Source organism: Mycteria americana, chromosome 19, assembly GCF_035582795.1.
Source record: "Mycteria americana isolate JAX WOST 10 ecotype Jacksonville Zoo and Gardens chromosome 19, USCA_MyAme_1.0, whole genome shotgun sequence".
Lineage (NCBI taxonomy): Eukaryota > Metazoa > Chordata > Aves > Ciconiiformes > Ciconiidae > Mycteria > Mycteria americana.
In genome coordinates this window covers 5794213-5818057 of record NC_134383.1, presented here as the reverse complement: position 1 = coordinate 5818057, position 23845 = coordinate 5794213, and the positions used below count along the sequence as shown (strand labels likewise).

The 23845-nt window shown below is 58.0% G+C and overlaps 1 protein-coding gene across 2 annotated transcripts in view; it reads right to left on the bottom strand.

Annotated features, from left to right (window-relative positions):
* Positions 1–300: 300 nt before the first annotated feature.
* The window catches only part of OPCML (opioid binding protein/cell adhesion molecule like), a 320285-nt gene continuing 296740 nt past the window's right edge, over positions 301–23845 (bottom strand). For both annotated transcript variants that reach the window (XM_075521055.1, XM_075521054.1), the window contains 5 exons: positions 16820–16945; positions 16397–16531; positions 16197–16317; positions 15862–16013; positions 301–401 (listed from right to left, as the gene is read on the bottom strand). In XM_075521055.1, coding sequence (XP_075377170.1) covers positions 301–401; positions 15862–16013; positions 16197–16317; positions 16397–16531; positions 16820–16945 — 635 coding nt within the window. The remainder of the gene's footprint in view (positions 402–15861; positions 16014–16196; positions 16318–16396; positions 16532–16819; positions 16946–23845) is intronic.

Genomic DNA, 23845 nt, shown 5'->3' with positions numbered 1-23845 from the left:
GCGCCCCCTGCGTTGGGGATGAGGCGGCCGCGGGGAGCCCCGTCCATGCCGGACCGCATCCCCGGGGTGATGGTGGCGGGTGACAGTCTGGTGGCACGTGGTGGGATCTGTACAGCGTAACCGGCGGCGAGAACGATCCCGGCACGCGGGAGACGCGGCCATCCTCGGACGCTCGGCGCCGCCGCCCGTCCTCCGGCGCATCGCCCGTCCAACGGAGAGGAGTCCCCGGGCGGCGTGGCGGGCCGAGCCCGTGGCGGGGGAGAGGCGCGGCGGGGCCTCCCGGGACCCTCCGCTCCCTTATCAAAAGTCGAGGAGGAGGCGAGCGAGGAGGGCAGCCCAGAGGCAGAGGCCGGCAGCTGCCCGTGACGCGGCGTTGCCACCGTCGTGCACCGCTCCAGGCCCTGTGCAGGAGAGAAAAAAGAGGGGAAGGTTAGGGCTGGCAGTTAGCGTAAGCAGTCACGTGTTGCATGAAGGCAACCACCTCCCCCTCATCCTCGCATGTCCCCACCCCACCTCCCTGCACCGGGCAGCCTGTGGTGCCGGGTGCTGCGTTCCCCTCCCAGGTGAGGCTGGTGGGTTTGTCCATTGTTGGAAGAGCATTGCTGGTGTTGGTACGGGGTCCAGGTGGTCTCGAGGAGGTAGGCAAGGAGCTCGAGGGTGACGTGGTCCTTGTTTGAGGAGGAAGATGCCCCAGGCAGGTGCCAGTCCAGCCCCACCACGCTTGAAGGTTGCCCTCCTCGGAGGATCCAGTGCAGCAGCAGGACAGGGTTGGGCCCCAGAGGTAGGAGCAAGGGATTCAGCAGGCTGGGATTCAGGGCAAGGAACGTGCTCCAGCCGGGCAGCAGAGTGAGCTGGCGAGGCAGCACGCTTGCGTGCCGTTTGCTGCAGGTTGGCCCTCGGCACGGGACAGGAAGGGCCGGTGTGGAAGCGAGCCTCGCCGAGACCCCCGGCCGAGTCTGGGGAGAGGATGCGGCACCACCGCGTGTGTCCGTAAGTCAAGGGGGGGGGGATGACAGTCACCCCATGCTGTGCATCCGGCGGGGGCAGAGAGTGGTGTGGCAGGGGTGGCCGGGAGAGAGCTCTCTGGGGAAGGCCCCGACGGGCTCTCAGGGGTTTGGGGCACTGGGAGCGATCGCAGGGATGCAATCGCAGGGGAATGATGCAGGGTTTGTTCCTGCCAGGCAGGTGTCTAGGGTGGCAAAGCGGAGCAGCCAGGTGCCCTTTCCCAGGGCAAAGCAGAGAGGACGATCGGCGAGGGAGGCCGCCGGGACGCCTGTCGTGCAGAGGAAGCCTGCGTTTTGGCCAGCGTGTCTAGGGCCATGCGCCCAGCCGTGAGCGACAGAGACATGCCACTGGGAGAGGCTGGGTGTGCATGCAGGTGGCGGGTCACAGCGTGGGGACACGGGGCGCAAATACAACTTCATGATCAGCAAGATGCAAATGGCTGTGAGAGAGCCGCCGGGGACGGCCAGGACCAGAGGGGATTGGAGACCTTGGTGCTCGGGAGCTGCATGACTTGCAGACGGCAATAAAGGCTCGTCGATGTGGGAGAGGGCGGTGTCCAGACATGTGGAGTCTCAGGTACATGGGGACGTTTTTGGGGTTGTGGCACAGGGGGGAGGTCCTCGGCAGGCAGGCCAGGCAAGGAGGAGGAGGATGCAAGTGGGTGGCTGTTGGGGTACGCATCCGGAGGCAGAGGTTTGTTGCGTCTTGTCGGATGAGGGCTGTTACTTCGTAAAGATTTGGGCCGTTGGGCATGTGAGGGTGTCGGTCAGGATCAGAGGAGACAGTTGGGCAGAGCGAGAGAAGTGGGGACAGCTGCCCACCGAGGGGTAGGCCATGGGGCCCACAGGAGAGACTGGGCGTGGGTCTGCCTGCACTCCCTATGCCTGTGGAGAGGCAGGAGGAGATGACGAGGGACGGAGGGATAGGGACAGAGCAGGGACCAGAGTGGCTGGCCGGGCATGCCGCAAGCCCAAGACGCCCGGCGAGGAAGCTCAGTAGACAGATGCCAAGAGAGAGGCAGAGAGAGCATGGTTTTTTGGCCAGGCAGATTGGTAGACGGGCTGCTGTTGAGATAAACAAACAGCCAGCCGTACAGGGAGACGGCCTTGGAAGGTTGGGGGGAGGTCTGGCAAAGAGCAAGGGAGAGGCAAGGAGATGTCATAGCGGGCATCTACTACCGATCGCCCAGCTGGGATGTAAGCACGGATGAGTTATTCTACAGGCACTTAGGAGAAATGTCTGTCTTGGTAGTCCTTGTCCTTATGGGAGCTTTCAACTTCTTGGACATCAACTGGGGCTATCGTACCACTGTGACGAGCAGGGCTTGGGAAGTCTTGAAGTTTGTAGGAGAGAACTTCTTGTCACAAGTACTCAGGGAGCCAACTAGGTAAGACGCCCTCCTAGACTTGCTCTTTGCGACTGGAGAAGGACTCACGGGACACGTGATGGCAGGCGACTGTCTTGTCCTCGGGTGTCATGAAACAATGGAGTTGAAAATTTTTGGCATTGTGAGAAAAAAGGGCAATGGAGTTGCACCTCCTGGACTTCAGGAGAGCAAAGTTTAAGCTATTTGGGGAGCTATTTAGCAGACTCCCCTGGGAATGTGCTTTTGAGGGCTCGGGAGTGCCGGTCAGTTTTTAAGAAGCGCCTTGGAGAACCACAGGAGTGGGCGATCCTGCCGCATCATCGGTTGAGCAAGCAAGGCAGAAGAACTGCTCGGCCAAACAGGGAACTCCTCGTGGAGCTCGAGAGGAAAAAAAAATAATCGTACGCTGTCTGGAAGCAAGGTCAGGCTTTGCGGGAAGGTTACGGAGCCGCGGTTCACCTACATGGGGAGATGTGAAAGGCCAAAGCTTGGTTAGAGTTGAAACCAGTGCCTGTGTTGTGTCCAAGAAGGGCTTTTTTGAGGACATTAATAGCAAGAGGAGGTCTAAAGAAAACATTGGACTTGATACTCATTGAAGATGGTCACCCGACCAATAGGGATGAAGAAAAAGTGGAGGCGTTCAATGCTTTTTTTTGCCTCTGTTTTTAATAACACAGACACACCTTGGGCTGCCCAGTCCTCCAAGTCGGAGGACCGTGAGCACAGGAACAGGGACTTTCTGTGCGGGAACGCCTGCATCAGCCAAACATCTGCAGGGCATGACGGGATTTGTCCTGGAGCGCCCCGAAGGAGGCAGCGGATGGTGTGGCAGGGCCCCTCTCAATTGTCTACTGAAGGTCTTGGGAGCCCAGGGAGGTCCCTGCTGACCAGAAGCTAGCCAAACTTATTCCAGTCTACAAGGGCGTGAGGGAAGATGCGGGAAACTACAGAGCTGTTAGTCTAACCTCAGCTCCTGGAAAAATTATGCAGAAGATCATACCGGCTGTTACTGGAAGGCACATCAAGAATGATGCAATCATCAGGCACAGTCAACGTGGGTTCACAAAGGGAAAGTCCCATTAGCTAAGATAGCCTTCTATGAGAAGGTTACCCGCCTAGCAGAGGAAGGGAAGGCAGCAGATGCCATTTTTCTGGATTTTAGTAAGGCTTTCGATACCGCCCCTCACAGCATCCTTCTGGACAAGGCATCCAATCGCTGGACGAGTGGGTTCACGGTGTGCTGGTGAAGAACCAGCCAAAGGGAACAGGGCCGTATCCGGCTGGTCACCGGTGGTGTTCCTCAGCGTTCCGTTCTAGGGCCAGCAATTCATGGGATGAAACTGAGTAAGTCGAAAAGCCAGATTCTGCACGTAGTAAGCACAGAGAAAGGCCGGGCACAAGTCTAAATCAGGAGAGGAGTGGCTGGAAAGCAGCCCTGCAGAAAGGGATCCAGGGGTGCCAGTCGACAGCAGGCTCGACGGGAGCAGACGGCGTGCCCCAGCAGCCGAGAGGGCAAACCGCATCCTGGGGTGCATCAAACACGGCATCACTGGCCGGTCAAGAGGAGCGATCATCTTGCCGTATTCAGCGTCGGTGCAGCCTCACCTCGAGTACCGTGTGCAGTTCTGGGCCCCACCATTGAAGAAGGATGTGAAGGTCCTTGAACGCGTCCAGAGGAGGGCAACAGAGCCAGGGAGAGGGCTGGAAGGCACGTCCCGTGAGGAGAGGCTGAGGACTTTGGGTTGGTCTAGGTAGGAGAAAAGGAGGCCGAGGGGCAGCCTCGTGGCTCTCTACCGCTTCCCAAGGCAGGGAAGCAGAGAAGGAGGCACCAAGCTCTCCTCCCCAGGATGCGCAGGCACGGTTCGAGGCTCTGTTTAGATTGGACACGAGGAAGCATTTCGTTAGCAAGAGGGTGGAACAGGCTTCCTAGAGAGGCAGTCAACACCCTATGCCTGTCAGTATTTAAGAGGCATTTGGACAATGCCCTTAATAACATGCTTTAACTTGGTCAGCCCTGAAGCGGTCAGGCAGTTGGGCCAGATGATTGTTGTAGGTACCTTCCAACAGAAATAGTCTATTCTATTGTATTCTATTTGGGTAGAGGGAGAGGTGTGGGCGTGCCAGGGCAGACGGCCAGGCGCTTCGTTAGGCAGGCAGAGATGGCTGGATGGTGGAACAGGTAGAGAGTGCGTCAGCAGGGCAGGATGGCTGGTGGAGAGGGCAGGAGCACGTCCCCGCAGGAGAGGGGTAGCAGTTTTTTTTTCCAGATGGGTAGGTAGACGGCCGGCGTGGGGAGAGGTAGCCGGAGGGGTGGCTTGCCCAACAGACGGAGTGCCGGGCAGGGCTAGCATCCTCCAGATGGCGAGGTGGGAGGAGGGCTCAGTTGGCCGGGGTCCGTCCAGAGAGTTGGCTGGTGTGGCGGGTCACAGGGTAGGTCGTTGGGTAGGCAGAATGAGAGGCTGGGCCATGGCCGCAGGCAGGCAAGGAGCACACGTGTGAGGGCTGGAGGTTGTGCTGAGAGGTCGTTGGCCGGAGCGACAGCCAGGCAGGTACATAGGCCGAGTGAGGGACAGAGATGGAGGGAAGACCGTGGGCATGGTGCAGAGACGGGCGGGACAGGGGCCCGGCAAAGTCACGAGGTGGATCGGTGAGCAGGTTGGCGGAGGAGCGGAGCGAGAGGTGGCGAGGTGGGAGGGCATAGACTGAGCATGAGCTGAGGTCTTTTGCCATCTCCCTGCCTGTGTCTGTTTCTGTCCCCGGCTTTCCCTCTTGATCCCTGTTGCTCTGTCTCTCTCTCTCTTTGCATCCCAGTTGGCCCTGTTCCGCATTGCCCCACCTCTGTGTCTGAGTCCATATTGCTTGCATCTGCCTGTGTCGCCGTCTGTCCATCTCCTTCCGTCTCCCCTTCTCTGCCTGTGTTTTGCAGCATCTTCCTCTGTCCGTGTCTCTTTCCCTCCCCGCCTCCATCTCCGCTCCTCTCCCTGCCCGGGTCCCTCGCGCTCTCTCTGCCCTTATGTCTCTCTGTTTCTCTGTCACTGTCTCCCTCCCAGCACGTTCCTCTGCCCCAGTTGCCTGATTCCCTCTGTCCCTATGCCCGTCCACCCCCGTCTCTGTCCACGCAAGCCCTTCTCACCCTGCCTCCCCTCGTGGGCATCGGTCTCCCTTGATGGCCCTCTGTCTCTCCCAGCACCTGTACGTCCACAGTTTGGTCTCCCGACGTCACCCTGTCCCAATGTTGGGGACCCTCGTCCCGGCATCCCTCCGCCCACGCCTCGCTCCATCTGCGTCTCCCTTTCTGTGATCCTTTGCCTCTGTGTCCGACTCAGTCTCTCCCCCGCCTCCATGTCTCTTGGTCTCCCTCTTTGCCTCTCATCCCCTTTTTCGGTGTCCAGGTCCGTCGCCCCATCTCTGCCTCCCTCTCTCTCGGTGCCTGCCTATCCATTTCTCTGTTGCTCCTCCCTCTTTCTTGCATCTCCCCCATTCTTGCTCCCTCTCTCTGTGTGCGTATGTGTCTCCCTGTCTCATAGTTTCTGTCTGTGTTTGTCCCTGGGTCTCTCTCTCGATGAGTCTCTCTCTGCGTGGGTCTTGCGGTCCCTCTCGTGTCTGCCCCCCTCTCTCCGTTCACGGCCCCCCTCGCGCTCTCTGTGTCTCTCCCTGCTCATGGTCGTCTCTCTCCCTCTCCTCCCCTCCCGGTTACCATTGTTGTCTGTCCCTCCTTCCCCGTCTCAGTCCCTCTTTGTCGCCCTCTGTCAGCGCGTGTCCCCTCTGCCTTTGTCTCTCCCCGTCTCCGCTTTATGCGCTCTCTGGGCGCGGCTGGCCCGCACACGCTCCCCACATCTCTCCCTCTTTGTCCCGGTCCCCCGTTGTCCCTCCCCGCCTCCCTCTCCCCTCTGTTTGCGTCCCTCTCTCTGCGTCTCACTTTCTGTCTCCCCGTCTCTCCTTCCACCTCTCTCTGGCGTTCGTCCCTGCGCGTCTCCCCCATGTCTCTGTCCCCCCTCTCTCTGGGTCCTCATCTCTGTCCCAGTGCGCTGCCGCGGGGCCCCTTTCCTCTGCAACTGTTTCTCTCCCTCTTTTGGTCTGCCTTCCTGTCTGTCCGTTTGTCCGCCCGCACACCTACCTTTCTGTTGCTGGGTTCCCCCCTCGTTCGCCGGTCCCCCCCCCGCCTTCTGGGTCTCTCTCCCTCTCTCAATTACTCCCCCTTTGGGTCTCCCTCTTGATGTTTGTGTGCATCTCCCTGGATTTCTTCCTCTGTCTCCCTCCCTCCATTTCCCATTCTGTCCCTGTCCGTTGCCTGGGGTCTTTCGTCCTGTCTTGTCTCACGGTGTGCCCGTCCTCCCTTCTCTAACTATCCGTCTGCCTTGCTGTTGGTCCTGCTTCTTCTCTGCCCGTCTCCAGCCCCCTCTCTCCCAGCTTCCCTTTCTGTCCGGTCACCTGCCCTCTGTCTCTCTCTTGCCTGGTTTTCCCCTCTCTCCTTGTGCTCCTTTTTCTCTGTATGCCTCCCTCCCTGACAGTCTCTGTCTCCCCGTCTCCTGCTTTTCTGTGTCTGTCCCCTGTCTTTCTAACCACCCCCACCCCGGTTCTGTGTTGGTTTGTCCTCCTCTGTGTCCTTCTTTTCCTTCTGCCCCCCCTCCCATTTCAGTCTCTCCCCTTCTCTGTGTCCCAGCCTTCTTTGCCCCCCAATAGCTCAGCCCCGTGCTCTCTGACTTCTCTCCCTGAATCCCCTCTCTCTTTTTCCCCCGTTTCTGTGATGTCTCCCTCTCAGGTCATCTCTCTCTCGGCTTGAGCATCTCTCAGTCCCCATCTCTTTCCCCCTCTCCCTTTGGCGGAGACGGCTCCCTCTGCTTCTTGGATGCCGCCTCATCCGTTTCTGTCCCTGTTTGTGTCTCTCTCTGTCCCCTGCGTCTCCCCTTCCTTTGTCATCCCCCACTATCTTCCTGTGCCCCCTGCCCCCTCTGTCTCTTTCTCTGTGTCTGTCTGTCCATCCCGGTGTCTCCCTGTCTTTGGTGTCACCTTCTCCCGTTGCAACCTCTGTCACACCGGCCGTTTCTCTCCCCCCCTTCTGGCTTGTGCTCTCTCTTTCTCTGAGTATCTCCCTGTCTTTTTGAGCTGTCCCTAACTGTGCCCCGGTGTCTCTTTGGCTCTGCGTGTTCCCCATCCATGTCATCTCCTTCTTTTGGTCTCTCTCTCGCGTCCCATCTCTGTTTCTCTCTGGCCGCATCGCGTTGTCCATCCTCCCGCCGTCCATGCCCTCTGTGCAAGGCCTTTCCCTGCCCGTCTCTATTGGTGGTCTGTGTCCACACCCCGCGTGTGCGTCTCCTTCCTTTCGTTTCCTTTTACTGCCTTTGTTCTGTGTCCCTCCCTCTTTTCTTCCCTCTCCCTGTCTGCATCTGGATCCTGGTCTCTCCCTGTCCCTCTGTCTCTGGGCGCAGCCCTCTGTCCGTCTCCTTGCCCCTGTGGTTTTTGCATCCCTGTGTCTCCCTCCTTTTTTGGGTCTCCATTTGTCTCTCTTGGCTGTGTGTGTGTGTGTCTCCCTTTGTCTTGCCCCCCCCCTCCCCTTTGCTGTCTCTCTCCGGGTCTCCTTCTCCTCTCCTCCATCTGTTGCCATCTCCCCCCTCTCTGCAGAACTCTTCCCATCCAGCCGCCCCACCGTCTGCCTGTCGGTCTCCCCACGTCTCCCCCTTTTAGCGTTTGGCGTCTGTGGGTTTTGTGTCTCTGCCCCTGGGTCTCTCTGTCTGCATGTCTGTTTTTCTTCCTGCGTCTCCCTCTCCGTGTCTCTCTTTCCGAGTCTGTCTCCCCCCTCCGTCTGTGTCTTTCTGTCTATTGTACCTCGCCACCTGCCTGGGCATCCATCTCTCCCTACCCTCCTGTCCTCAGTTTTCTCTGCCATCTCTGTGCCCCTCCCCTGCCTCCCTCGACATCTCCCTTTCTCTCTGGGTACCCTCGCACCAGGTCTCTCGGTCCTCCCTCTCCCTATGCCTCCCCTCCTTCCTGTTTCTTCCCTGTTTTTCTCTCTCTGCACCTCTCTTCCCCCTCGCTCTCTTCACCTCTCTTCTTGTTCTCCTGTCTGTCCCTCTCTCTTGTTCTCCCCACCCCGTCCTGTCTCCGCTTCGTTGTCTGTCTCCGTGTCTCTGTCTTTCTGTCCTCACAGCTTCTTGCCATCTATGCTTTTTTCTCTCTCTCCTGCCATCTCCCCCTTAGTATCTCCGCCTGGCTTGTGCTGCATCCGCCTCATTATTTAACCGACTTTCCCTCCGCTGGTGCGTCTCCCCCTAACGCTCCATCTCCCCGCGCCTCCGTCCTTGTCGATGTCCCCGTGTTGTGCTGTCCATGCCCCTGCCTCCGCATCTCTGTCGGTCTCCCCTCTTTCTGTCGCTCGTCCTGTTTCTCCCTCTCTCTGCCTGCGTGTGTCTCCCCCTGTTCCCCCATCTCCCCTTGCACGGCCTCCCTCCTCCTTGCCAGGTGTCCTTCTTTATGTCTGTCTGCCATCTCTCACTTTCTGGTCCTCTCTCCCCAGGCCAGTCTGTCCTCCTTTTTCTCTGTCTGTGTGTCTCTGGCACTGACCCTCGCTTGTGTCCATGCCTGACCATCTCTCCATGCCCCCCTGCCTCCCAGTCCTCCCCTCTGGTGCTCCCCCTTGTCACATCCACCGCTGCATCTCTGCCTGGCAGTCGTCTCGGTCTTCCTGCATCTTCCCGGCTCTCCGTCTTCTGTGCCATACATCTCCTCCTCTCTCGCTCTGTCTCTCCGATGTGTCCTTTGGAGTGTGCGCCCCTTTTGGTTTGTCTCGCTCTCTCTGCCTATCAATCCTGGTTTTACAGCCCCCCCTCTCCGTGTCTGCCCAGGTCCCCCCTACACGCCTCTGCATGCAGGCACCCCTCTCTGCGCCAGCCCCATCCGGCCATCTCCACCCTCCCTCCCTGCGCGTCTCCCCGTCCCCCACTCTCTTCCTAGCCGTGCTTGGGGGTCTCCCTCTTTCCCTTCCATCTGTTGCGTGTGTCCCTCTCCTTCTCCCTCCCCGTGTCACTACCTCTGTCACTCCTGCCATGTACCTGTAGGGTCACCCCTCCTGTGTCTCCATCTCTTGTGCGGCGCGTTCTCTGGCTCCCTCTCTGCCTCATGGTCTCCCTTTTCCTCTCTCTATGCGTGCCTGCCTTGTTCTATGTGACTCCCTGTGTCTCCTTTTCTGTCTCTCTGCCTCCTGCCATCTCCCCCTCCGTATTTTTCCTTTTTTTCAGCTGCATCAGTCTTTGTAGCTCTCCATCTGTCCCTCTGTGAGCATCTGTCGGGTTTGTCTGCGTGTCCATCTCTCCTCGCATGTGTCCCAGGTCTCCATCCCATCTCTTGGAGTCCACCCCCTTTTCTCTGCAGCTTCAGTGCCCCCCCACTTTAGGACTCAGTCTCCTCATCTTTGGATGCGCGTCCCATCTCTGCCATCCCTTCTACCTGCGTCTTTCTGCCTCTTCCCCCTGCTCTGGCGCAGTCTCTCTCTCCTTTTCTTCTCTGGGGCTCCCTCTCGACGTCCCTGCGTCTGTCTTTTTCTATGTCCATCTCCCTCCAACAGACCCTGCCGCAGGGAACCACCGCACAGCTAAACACCTGCAGATGCGCACTCCTGACGTGCCTGCAAACCTCACCCCATTGAGAGAGAGACAACCACTGAAGAACGGCACAGCTAGGGCCAACCCACAGCGGCACCCAGAAGCCTGGCCTGCACGGAGACAACCTCCGGATACGGATGGGCACGACGCATTCGCACGACAGGAACAGGCTGAGATGCAGAGAGAGGGGGAGACAGACAGATGACACACACAATCCAAGGCAACCGAGGGACACGTGAGCGAGGGTGCTCCGTGCCACTGTGGACCCAAAGGGCATGCGCGCATGCCTACAGAGACGAACACAGAGAGCAAGACCAAGAAAGAGCCTCATCACCATGCAGAAGACGTGCACAGACACGTTGCTAGACAGAGGCAGTGCCCAACGTGCCATGAGATGGGGACGTGCATGGAGTGAGAGGTGCTGAGACCGGACATGCTATGGGAGGGGTTGGGACCTGCAACCGCTGACCCATAGCAATACACTGACAGACAGAGAGAAACAGGGACGACCGGACACCCTGCAGCATGGCTGAAGATGCGGAGCCCATCCCAAGACAGCATCTGCAACCAGGTCTACTGCAGGAGACACAGAGCGACTGAAGGGCAAGGAGGCACCCTGAGACACAGGCAACAACAGTGCAAGCCACAGAAGCTGATGGGGAGACACACCGCGACTCCACACCATAGTCGTGCTCGCCCACCGGTCTGGCTGCAGACACCCATGCTCTGACGCAAGGAGTCCCTTACCCCTACCCCGGCTGGCCGCCCTACGGTGCTCCGTACGCTGCCGCAGCTCCCATCACACGTCATGCCAAAGCCGCGGCAGGCATGTGGCCACAGGTACTAACCCCTGACCCTTCAACAGCACGCTCTCAGCGATGCCCGCGCACACAGAGTCACCCCACTTCGGGCGCTACCGAGGACAACAGCACCCCTGTGCCCACCCAGGACGTGCCCACATGAGCAAGCACAGGCACGAGGGCTCTGCAAACCCATGTGGCCGCTCTTCTCCACAAGCGGACATGCCCCACAGCAAAACTGCGGCAGGACCTCCCTCCCCACGGGCCGCATGGGAACCTGCCCTTCCCTGCATGAATCAAAGACGGGCTCCCGCACACACCACCCTAGCCACAGCCCCGATGCCGAGCAAAAACAGACAGCCCCCCTCAATGTAGGTCAAGCCCTGCATGCTGACACACTGTTTACTGAAATAAAGTTGTTTTCCTGACGTACGTTGGTTAGTTATCATCTTCCTCCAGCGCAGCTCCTACAACAATACCCTTCCAGTTAGCGACACGCACCGTTGACAACACAGGGCTGCTCTCTCTGTCCCACCATGGGGCAACATGAGCAGCAGAGGAGATGATCGGACCTTGGATTCGACCGCCCAACTACAAGGCCATAGCACACACCAGACTGAGACAAAAGAAAACCCATGTCAGACCACCACAATGAAACCCAACAGACCCAACTAGGAGGGACTAGCCTGGCGCCGACAACCATACAATGGGTTAGAATACAATAGACCAGCTCACATCAGAACACAAGACAGGGGGACAGAACCCGACAGCCTAGACCCAAACAGAAGAGACCGGGACAGAACTGATTAGAACAGACCTGACCGGACCAGCCTCTAACAAAACAACATAGACTACAACAGACCAGACCTGAGCGGGACAGACTGGAATGGGGTGGGCTGGTACGGAATAGAATACTCAACAAATTAAAATACACCACAGTAGATCAGACCAGGATAGAACAGGACAGACCATGACAAAATAGACCGTGACAGCTCAGAGTGGCATGATAGAACGCAACAGATTAGACACAAGGAGAGCACAGAATAGAGCAGACCAGACCCAAACACAAGAGAGCACAACAGTACACGGGAGACCAGAACAAAACACAGGACTGATACAACGTAGAACAGACCTGAGCCCGTTAGACCCACACGGAGCGGAGCAGGACAGACCCAAACAGATGACTGGCACAAACTAGACCAAACCCCAGCTGAGCAGAACACTTCACAACAAAACAGAACAGACCTGAGCAGACCAAAAAACACTGGAACGCATTCAACCCCAACAGAACAGGACTGGAACAGACCAGCCCTGACCGCTACAAACTACAGACAAAGAGAGCAGAACAAAGCACACTAGCACAGAATACACTAGATCAGGAAAGAACAAACTTGGTGGGGGGAACAGGAGGACCAGGGCACATCAGAATACATTCATTTCTGCGGAAGGGACCTACACCTGACTGAGCCCTTCAGGCCTGACCTAACCATCAAAGCACGTCCCTAAGGGCCTCGCCTCAATGTCCCCTGAGTGCCGACGGGCACAGGACATCGGCCGCCCCTCCGGGAAGCCCACAGTTCCTACCATCTCATCACAACCTCCCCTGATATGGCTCGGCCCTGCTCCCGCGCTTCCCAGTGCTGCACAGACTGATCAACGCCTCCCTCTCCGCTTCCCCACCTCAGGAAGCTGGACAGAGCTATGAGGATGCCCATCCACCTCCCTTTTTACACGCTAGGCAAACCTGGTGCCTGCCCTCTTGCCGGCTTCAGTGCCCTCCTCGGGACACCTTCCCGCACCTGAACATCCTTCTGAGGAGGAGAGGCCCAGAACAGTACAGAATTGCACAGGTTGGAAAAGACCGTTAAGATCATTGAGTCCAACCGTAAACCAAGCCCACCACTATACCATGTCCCTAAGCACCTCATCCAAACGTCCTTTAAATACCTCCAGGGATGGGGACTCCACCACTTCCCTGGGCAGCCTGGTCCAATGCTTGATAACCCTTTCAGTGAAGAAAAATTTCCTAATATCCAATCTAAACCTCCCCTGGTGCAACTTGAGGCTGTTTCCTCTCGTCCTATCGCTTGTTACCTGGGAGAAGGGACTGACCCCCCACCTCACCACACCCTCCTTTCAGGTAGCTGTAGAGAGCGATGAGGTCTCCCTTCAGCCTCCTTTTCTCCAGGCTAAACAACCCCAGTTCCCTCCGCCGCTCCTCGTCAGACTGCTCTAGACCCTTCCCCAGCTCTGTTGCCCTTCTCTGGACAGGCACATGAGGCGAGGCTGCCAGCGACTGGCACCCTTTCCACGGGGCCGCTCTCCAGCCCCTCCTTTGGCACGACCCCATCCCGGGTGTGGATCCCTGCTCAACTCCTGTTCAATTTCACACCTCTCGTGACTGCCCGCACCTCCCATCTCTCTCTACATTCCTCTCTGAGGCCTCCCGTCCCTCAAGACAGGCAACAGCACCATCCAGTTGAGTATCATCATCACTCTTGGCAAGGACACGTTCCCTTCCCCTCCCATTGATAAACACTTTGAACAGACCCAGCCCAAGAACGGAGCCCCAAGCAATGCCATCAGCAGCCCCACCATTCGGCCGGCCCTTGGCCTGGCACGCACGCCTCGCAGTTGGATGGTTTTTCTGGAAGGATGCCGTGAGGGACGGCTTCAAAAGCCTGCCTATGTTCCAGAAACGCTACATCCGCTGCCTCCCCTTCATCCGCTCGGCGAGTACCCTTATCATACAAGGACCGCAACTTACTTGCATAGGATGTTCCCTTCCCAAACCCCCGCTGACTGCGCCTGATGATCGTGTGGTCCTTCAAAGGCCTTTACCCCACACCCTCTATGATCTTTGCCATCATTACTCCAGGCACTGACATTACACTGCCACGTCTTCACTTTCCCTGGACTTCCCTCGTGCCCTTCTTGTACACTGCCATGCAGTTGCCCAGCTCCCAGTTGGCAGAGAGCCCTGCCCCAAACTCCCGAGACCTTCCGTGGATGATCAAGAGGGACCTGGCATAACGTCTGCCGGCTCCTTCCATACTCTGGTCTGAATGCCATCTGGGCCCGTGGTGTGACAGGCATTCCACCTGCACGACCGGTCCCTTATGATCTCAGGGTCCGCGACAGGAAAGTTGTCCCTCCCACCATCGCAGCCCCCCAGCGTGGAGGGCTGGGCGGCCCTGGGTCTATTGTTACTAGTATGATTACTACAGATGCAGAAGACAAACCGTGCCCTGCCTCCCCTTTTTGTTTCTTGGGTGGCCATCTTCAATGTGTACCACCCCCCTGTGTTCCTTCACCCGCCTCTTGCTACTCCCATATTTCAACGAGCCTTTCTTGCTGTCTGTCTCAGTGCTGGACGGTTTCCCCTCTCATCCAGCTATGGCCTTCGGCCATTTTTCCTCTGCCTAAATGAACCACAGCTCCATATGTGAATCCTGACCTCTCTCCCAGAGGTGCTACCATTTCTTTTTCCACCTCAATGCAGAGACAAGTTCCCCACTCAGCCGAGCTGCCCTTACTTTTCACCCAACAGGATGGCCTGCTCTTGTGCCGTCAAAGCCCAATTCTTAAAACCAGACCTGTGCTTGTGGAAACCCAAGCCCTCAAAAGCGCGTTCCCGGGGGGGGGGCCGCTGCTCGCCACCTCCCGGAGCAGCTGATGCTTTGCTCTCTCGACATCCGTGGCAGCCGCTCTACTTGCATTTATTCTCATTGCACCCCTAAGCTTTACAACCCTCCCATTTCATGATCCCTGAGCCAGCTGCCTACCCTCACATCTCCCACGAGTCCTTCGCGCGCCTTTGACTTCCCCGGTAAACCTTGACACTCATGCAACCCTGCTTCCCAGGAAAGGGCTCAACATGGGCTTGCCCCAGGTGTGCTCAGCTGGCAGGAACAGCGCTTCCTTCATCCATTACGCTGTCTTTCTCCTCTCTACCCACAACTGCTCATGCTCTAAGCCTCACAATTCTCTTCCCCATCCCACCGATGAGGACACAGGAGGGAGGGAAGGAGTGAGAGACCGAGCAGCAGCGTGGTTATCTCAACAGGTACAATGACCCACAATCCCTAGAAGCCACCTCCCTGCTTGCCAAGCCCCTGTGATGCACCATGCCAAAGCGAGGCGCACCGGGCTCACTGATGCCCCGCAACTAGCCGTGCACCTCACGCCACCACAAATCACCAAGCACTCTCCAGGGCATGACTCGGCCCACGAGACTGCACCTCCAGGAAGACCAAGGGGCTGGGTCTGCTGCTTCCCTATTGCCGCCACATGCTACGGTCCCAGACAGCCAGGGGACAGGGGTAGCCCGTCTCATCCGAGACGTGGGCCCCCGCCACTGCATGATGCTTGGCCCCCACTGTCTGCCCTGATGCCCTGCTCGCCCTCCACACCTCCTCAAGCCTGCCGCCCGACTCTATCCCTCGCACTGGAGCCCTGCCAGGGGAAGGCTGGCTTGCGCCAGCCGCCCTTAGCCCATGACGGCCCCCTCGACTTGCCAGAATGCCACAGCTACACATCGTCTTCCTCAGTGACAGCTGTCCAGTCCTCAAACCCCTTCCTGCCCGGATCATCCAGGCGCCTGACGCCTATGCCACCCAGCATGCCGCTGCTGGTACAACATGTCAACTGCTGGTAGTCCTGCCAGTACAACACCCGGGAAAAACCCTCACATCGTGCACTCGAAGCGCGTGCTCACCTGGCCCGGGGTCCCTCCTCAGCCCTGTGCTTCAGCGACACCCACGGCTCGGCCAGGAGCGTCTTCTCCGCCCACGGCCCCAACTCCACAAAGACGAACGGCCACCCACAGGCCAACTCTGCTCCGTGCCCCTAAACACCCGCAAGCGCCGTGCCCGCCACCGACTGCCACCCAACTGTGCGTGCCCTCTTGGGCTGATGGGGATCTCATCATCTGACGCATCCTCGATGGGCCGACAACATTAAATATGGCTCTGCTCTGCCACTGTGTCGATGTGTCACAGGCCAGCCATCCACCTCGCCACCTCCTCCTCCTCCTCCTCTTCATCCTTCTCCTCCTTGCTGTACCTTGCTGCAAAAAAAACAGGGCACCTACCATACAGGATGATGCTGGCATTGGTGTTGCCCAGCTTGTTCGTGGCCACGCACGTGTAGTTGCCATAGTCCTTCTCCGAGACATTGAAGAAGGTCAGCGTTGACAGGCGGCCCTTGCTCTCAATCCGCACGCCCTCCAGCCCATTCGCTAACCTGAGGGGAAACGCGGACGACAGCGCTCAGAGTACCGTGCTGGCACTCCGTGACATATCCTGCCCCTTCCCTTCCCTTCCCACCAGCCAACACCACTATACACCCGCACGTTCCCCCACCGGACTCCCTGCACCGTGCCCCCAGCCCCGCCGCTCCCCGGGCTACCCCTCTGCAGCCCCTCACCTGGTGTCCTCCTTGAACCACTGAAACTCCGCCACGGGGACAGCCGAGGCCTCGCACTGCAGGATGCCCTTCTGGCCCACCGAGGCGCCCGTGTTCTTGGCGTTCGAGATGTACGGCGGATCTGCGGAGACGCCGTGCAGCGTCACGCCAGGCTCTGCGCGCACCCGCCCCGCCATGATTCCCCCATCCCTTGCGCTCACAGTTGACGGTGACTTTGACTTTCCGCACGTCCGGGACAGCCACGTCGTTGACGGCGCTGCACTCGTACTCCCCAGACTGCTCCCGTGTGATGCCCGTGATCTCCAGGTACTCGTCCTCGCTCACAAAGCCCTGCCCTGGGAGACGTCCCAAATGCGTGGCACCATCACCCTTCACCCAGGAAACTTGGAACATCACTTAATAAGCATCACCCTCATACCAAGACACACCAAAGGGCCAGCACCTCCACCCTCCACAACAGACACCAGCAAACCATGGACTGCCTTCGTGCCACCTCTACGGAGACGTCCATCCATCCCATATGGACATCCGTCCATCCCATCCATCCGTCCATCCATCTCGCTGGGCGAGACCCCTCCTCGGACCCGGGCGGCTCATCCACCAAGCCCCAAGCGTGGTCTCACCTTTCCCAGAGAGGTGCCGCCACGTGACGGTGGGCTCCGGTCTCCCAAAGGCCAGGCACATGAGGGTCACGCTGCTGCCCTCGTTCACGGTGATGTCCGATGAGATGTTGACGATCTGGGGGGGAACTGCAAGACACAAAGAAGAGCAGAGGCAGGCCCCATCAGCACACTGCCCACGTGCCACCGGCAAGCCCCAGCAACCAGGCCTGCCCCCGTGCCAGACATCAGCATCCGCCCCGTCACCCTGTTTGGTCGCCGACCCCACATCTCCAAACCGGCATCTCGGACCGGAGCCGCTGCCCCCGCCCAGCCGCGTCCGAGACCCTGATAACCAGCTCTCGTTACGGCCCACGACAAGGCTCATATTTTAGCATATTTATTAAAGCTGTTTAAATTACTGAGCGTCTGCTCCATTCAATACCAGCCACAGTGATTTATATTACTCTATCCCCAGATACTCCATCTAATAAATAACTTTGCAATCTCCGCACCCATAAATATCCCTAGCCCTGGCAAAAAGCAATTAAAGCCCGCTCCCCGACGCTGCTTCCCAGTGCTCCGGGCCATGGGGCCGGCAGACGCGGCCCCCAAAAGGGTCTGCGCCCCAGGGAGCGAACGAGCCCATACAAAACAACCCGCCCAAAACAAAACACTCCAAAAAGGATGCCCCGTGCCCCCTCCCCGAGCACACAACATGCTGAGAGCCCCACTTCACATGGTGTCTGGCTATGGTGGATGGCTATAAACTCTTCAGGAGGGATAGGCGAGGCAGGAGAGGTGGTGGGGTAGCCCTATACATCAGGGAGTGTCTGGATAGTTTAGAGCTCGATGATGGTGATGATAGGGTGGAGTATCTATGGGTAAGAATCAGGGGGAAGGCCAACAAGGCAGATATTGTGGTGGGAGTCTGTTACAGACCACCCAACCAGGATGGGGAGACAGATGAACTATTCTATAAGCAGCTGGGAGAAGCCTCACGATCACTAGCCCTTGTTCTTGTGGGGGACTTCAACCTGCCAGATGTCTGCTGGAAATACAATACAGCAGAGAGGAAACAGTCCAGGAGGTTCCTGGAGCGTGTGGCAGATAACTTCCTGACACAGCTGGTGAGTGAGTCAACTAGGGAAGGTGCCCCGCTGGACCTCTTGTTCACCAACAGAGAAGGACTTGTGAGCGATGTGATGGTTGGAGGCTGTCTTGGGCAGAGTGATCATGAAATGATAGAGTTTTTGATACGTGGAGGAGCGGCGAGGGGGGTCAGCAAAACTGCCACCTTAGACTTTCGGAGGGTGGACTTCGGCCTGTTTAGGAGACTGGTCGAGAGAGTCCCCTGGGAGGCAGCCCTTATGGGCAAAGGGGTCCAGGAAGGCTGGACATTCTTTAAGGAGGAAGTCCTAAAGGCACAAGAGCGGGCTGTCCCCAGGTGCCGAAAGACGAGCCGGCGGGGAAGAAGACCGGCCTGGCTGACTAGAGAGCTTTGGCTCGAACTCAGGAAAAAGAGGAGAGTCTATGACCTCTGGAAGAAGGAGCAGGCAGGTCAGGAGGACTACAAAGGTTGTGCAGGGAGAAAATTAGAAGGGCCAAAGCTGAGCTACAGCTCAATGTGGCTGCTGCTGTAAAAGACAACAAAAAACACTTCTTCAAATACATTAGCAGCAAAGGGAGAGCTAAGGAGAATCTCCAGCCCCTAGTAGACGGGGGAGGGAACACAGTGACCAAGGATGAGGAAAAGGCTGAGGTACTTAATGCCTTCTTTGCCTCAGTCTTTAATAGCAGGGCCAATTGTTCTCTGGGTACCCAGCCCCTGGAGTTGGAAGATAGGGACGGGGACCAGAATGGAGCCCCCATAATCCAGGGGGAAATGGTGAGTGACCTGCTGCACCACTTAGACACTCACAAGTCTATGGGGCCTGATGAGATCCACCTGAGAGTGTTGAAGGAACTGGCAGATGTGCTCACCAAGCCCCTTTCCATCACTTACCAGCAGTCCTGGCTAACTGGGGAGGTCCCTGCTGACTGGAGATTAGCGAATGTGACACCCATCTTCAAGAAGGGCCGGAAGGAGGACCCGGGGAACTACAGGCCTGTCAGCCTGACCTCGGTGCCGGGGAAGCTGATGGAGCAGATCATCCTGAGTGCTATCACACGGCATGTAGAGAATAACCAAGGGATCAAGCCCAGCCAGCATGGGTTCAGGAAAGGCAGGTCCTGCTTGACCAACCTGATCTCCTTCTATGACAAGGTGACCCGCCTAGTAGATGGGGGGAACACTGTGGATGTTGTCTATCTAGACTTCAGTAAAGCCTTTGACACGGTTTCCCACAGCATTCTCCTGGAGAAACTGGCTGCTCATGGCTTGGACGGGTGTGCTCTTCGCTGGGTAAAGAACTGGCTGGACGGCCGGGCCCAAAGAGTGGTGGTGAATGGAGTTTACTCCAGTTGGTGGCCGGTCACAAGCGGTGTTCCTCAGGGCTCTGTGTTGGGGCCAGTTCTGTTTAACATCTTTATCAATGATCTGGACGAGGGGATCGAGTGCACCCTCAGTGCAGACGACACCAAGTTGTGTGGGAGTGTTGATCTGCTTGAGGGTAGGAAGGCTCTGCAGAGGGACCTGGACAGGCTGGATCCATGGGCTGAGGTCAACTGTATGGGGTTCAACAAGGCCAAATGCCAGGTCCTGCACTTGGGCCACAGCAACCCCATGCAACGCTACAGGCTTGGGGAAGAGTGGCTGGAAAGCTGCCTGGCAGAGAAGGACCTGCGGGTGTTGGTCAACAGCCGCCTGAATGTGAGCCAGCAGTGTGCCCAGGTAGCCAAGAAAGCCAATGGCATCCTGGCTTGTATCAGGAATAGCGTGGCCAGCAGGACTAGGGCAGTGATCGTCCCCTGTACTCGGCACTGGTGAGGCCGCACCTTGAATACAGTGTTCAGTTTTGGGTCCCTCACTCCAAGAGAGACATTGAGGGGCTGGAGCGTGTGCAGAGAAGGGCAATGGAGCTGGGGAAGGGTCTGGAGCAGAAGTCTTATGAGGAATGGCTGAGGGAGCTGGGATTGTTTAGCCTGGAGAAAAGGAGGCTGAGGGGAGACCTCATCGCTCTCTACAGCTGCCTGAAAGGAGGGTGTGGAGAGGTGGGGTCGGTCTCTTCTCCCAGATAACAAGCGATAGGACAAGAGGAAATGGCCTCAAGTTGCGCCAGGGGAGGTTTAGACTGGATATTAGGAAATTTTACTTCACCGAAAGGGTTGTCCAGCATTGGAACAGGCTGCCCAGGGAAGGGGTTGAGTCACCATCCCTGGAGGTATTTAAAGGACGTTTGGATGAGGTGCTTAGGGACATGGTGTAGTGGTGGGCTTGGCAGTGTTAGGTTTATGGTTGGACTCGATGATCTTAAAGCTCTTTTCCAACCTATATGATTCTGTGATTCTGTGTCGCATACCCAACCCTCATGCCGAGGGCTTTCCCACAGCGCTGGGATGATCACCTGAAAATCACTGCGGCTGACACCGGCACTGCCTGGAAGGAGACTGAGGACTGCTCGGCTCTCCTCTAGGGCTTCTCCTTGGGTCATTGACCAAACTGACCGGGCCAGGTAAGGACAGAGGGATGCCCGGCAGTGTGCCGGAGGGGCCGCAGCAACATCCCCTGAGGAGCTCGGTCTAAGCTGCCTATAACCACCAGGCTCTGCGCCTCACAAGCCTTCCCACAACTGGGCATTGCCATTCACTCACAAGCCTGCAAGCCATCCTCCCCATGAGCAGTTTTGGTCTGAGATGACAGCGGCACCATTAGCGGGTGCTGAGACCGGGGGAGGCCTCCCCCCGCTCCAGACGGCAGCGGTGGGTGCTGAGCAACAGCCGTGGGAGATGCCTGTCTCTCCCTCGATTGCTCTTACCTACAAAAGCCATGGAGTGGGACAAGAGCGACAAGAACACGATGCAGAGCGCCTGCAAAATCACGAATGTCGCACTATCCCTCCCATGCACAAGTTGCTGCTCGCCTTGCCCGCACCCTTCCCAGCGCTTCTCTGGGATGGCCCCCCTGCTCGACGCTTCACACTACCTGAGGGGCTATGTGAGCCACGGATTACAGGGAAAAAAAAAAAAAGCCAAACAAACATTGTGCAGACATTATCTGCTTCTCACAGCCTTACTAGATATACGTGCTCCCAGTACGGACTAATGCTTGCAGGCGAGCACGCTGCCAGAGGAAGGCGGGCACCTCCAGGGCAGCTAACACCAATTCCAAATGCTCGGGAGCCACTCGCTCGAGAGGCCCCGCACGCTCGGAGCTCCTCTCCCTACGGCACCTCGCCAGGGCACTCTGCTCCACACCCCAACAGAGAGCTAAAACTAAACAAAAAGAGAACGACGTATGTCCAAGGAAGCCGAGGCGATCTGCATCCCCCGGCAGATACTTCATCTGCTGCCCAGGAGGCAAAATTCGCTCTGCACACCTTTCCTTGCACGGCACCTGCTCCGCTCATGTATTTCTTGCGTCACCTTCCCATCCCGCCTCCTGCGCGCAGCCCTGCTGAGGTCAGACCGTGGACCGAGGCACCCTGACAGGCCAGACTGATCACAGACGGACAGGCGGACTGGACAGCACCCCAGCTGCAGACCTGCGTGAGCCAGCCTAAGGATGCCGACACAGCCTTGGCCGCGGCTCTGTCAAGGCTGTCCCCCAGGACGATCACCGTCTGACCGCCCTCCCGCAACACACCCCTAGGACAATGCCACGCTCTCCCGACCTAAAAAGGGGGTCACACGTACAGGGGGTAAGCCAGAGCTCTCCAGAGCGTCCTCGCCCTCCCGGCTCGCAGCCAGCATCCCTTTCCCGTCCCCTGAGTCCCAAACCACAAGTTGAATGCAGAAACCGGTGCTCTGGACACAGATGCGAGACTGTCCCCCTCCCAGGCATAGAAATACTTTCACTCCTGCACAAAAAATACCACTACCAATAACCACTACGGCCCCAATGCTCCCATTCGGCAAACACCAAGCCACACGAATACACACATCAGCCCTAAAGCCCTTCTTTTAGCAAAGGACGCCGACGCGGCGGGCAGACGTGCCGGCAGGTCTCACGGGGCAGAATGGGACCTCCCGAACCCCCTGGCCACGGCCTAATCCGATCAGAAACACCCCCGAGAGCCAGCAGGGACGTGCGGTGGGGGGACACGCAGCGGAGGGACGCCCGTGGAGAGCACAAGGACCCCGCCGGATGGCTCGATACCCTGCCGTGACGGCGATCGTTGCCTACGAGGTTACTGGGACTTGGAGAAGGACATCTAAGGACTTTGATTACATTTCTATAGATCCCACCGGCTGGGCTGTCAAGGACGGCATCTCAAGGGCGTGCCAGCTTCGCCTTGAGGGGGCTTAATCCCATGGGAGGAGTAGGCGGGAGCTGGGCCTGCGTGGGGATGCGGCCGGCAGCAGATGGGACCCGAGCGCCAGCAGGCGGGATGAGTCTGGCGGCAAACATGACCGTGCAGATAAAACCAACCTGCGGTAAATACCATGAGGTGGGTACGGCCAAGGCACACGCACGGCTGCCTTGACAAACGCGTCCCACCAGAGCTGCCGTGTCTCAAGATGGGGACAGCTTGGGGTCGGTGCTGGGTGCGGAGTCCAAAGGCTCTCCCCCCAAAGGGCCCTCGTGGCCCACCAGCATGACTATGGATGCTGTTCCTAGTCATTTACCTGTTGACGCCATCCTTTCCCTGGATTACCTTTGCTTCTTAACATTTACACAGCAAATATCCAGTAGTGATGACAGCCTCTCCTCACTACATATAGAAAGAAGGTAAGAAACGATCGCCGGGTGAACATACGAACAGCCAGAGAAGCGGCAAGAGTGAGGCTGTCGTTCGGCCAGGGAGACGAAGCACCGTTGCCTGCTCTGCCTTTCACCAGGTGAACGCTTCCTCATGTGCATAATATACTTTATAACAGCTTGCTCCTCCGAGCAGCTCCCGTTAGCCCGCAGGCGTCACTACACGCCTGATCGCACGATAGCTAAGGAAAAAGGGTGAGACGCTCCTCGACTGCTCCCACACCATGCCGGGGAGAGGCCCCACGTGTGGGATGCCTGCCCAGATGAAGCAGCTCTTGGCAGCCATTGGGACAGGACGTGGATTCCCAGGGGGCTGCCGGGGTTGCACCGCGGATGGATGCGGCCATCGCTCCCCGCGGGAGTCCCCCCCGGCCCCCCAGCCCCAAGAACGCTTGCTGGATAGGGGGGCAAGGTGCTCACCTTCCGGAGCTGTGGGGGGAAAAGCGATACGGCGGTGCACAGTCCCTATCTCCCCTTATTCATACTCCTACCTTCCTTGTAAAAGACTACGACTACAAGCAAATTGAATACAGAATAAATCCCGAGGAAGCAAGGAGCGGCACGGTCTCGCCGGAGCGGCGAGCGGCCTGTGGAGGATTTCATCGACCCTATGTAATATTAATCACGGGTAAGTTAATGCATAATGTTTGGTAGGCCAAAAAATACATTTGTGCTGTAATTTCTTGTTTGTTCGGAAAGCCAGTGAGAGAAATTGAATGTGAAAGCGATGCCACTAAATTCAATAACAATAAGCCCGTGATTTATCTCCTTCCTTTACCGCCCGAGACCCGAACCGCCCGATGCGCCGATTCACGCTCTCCACGGCGTGCCAGTTTCTGCCACCGCTTGCAAGGAGCGTGAGATGCCATGCCTCCCCTCCCTCCCAAACTGGGGGCTGCAAATAGCCCTACGGGCCGTGGCATCGCACCTCGGCGATGCTGCTGCGTCCTGGGATATCCCGAGGGATATCCCTCGCAAGCACAGCCATGCAATCCCTGGGATTCTCCCAAACAGCACCGGCCCCGGCACCTCCTCTGGCCTCACCCGCGCTGCTGCTCTGCGGCCAGCCAGTCTGGGGACAAAAGATACTGGCTCCATTCTCGCGAGCCGCTACAAAGTGTGAGGAGGGATGGCCGCTGCCTTGCCCGGGGAGGTGCGGGTCCTGCCCGGGCCGGCGAGGACCCCTCTTC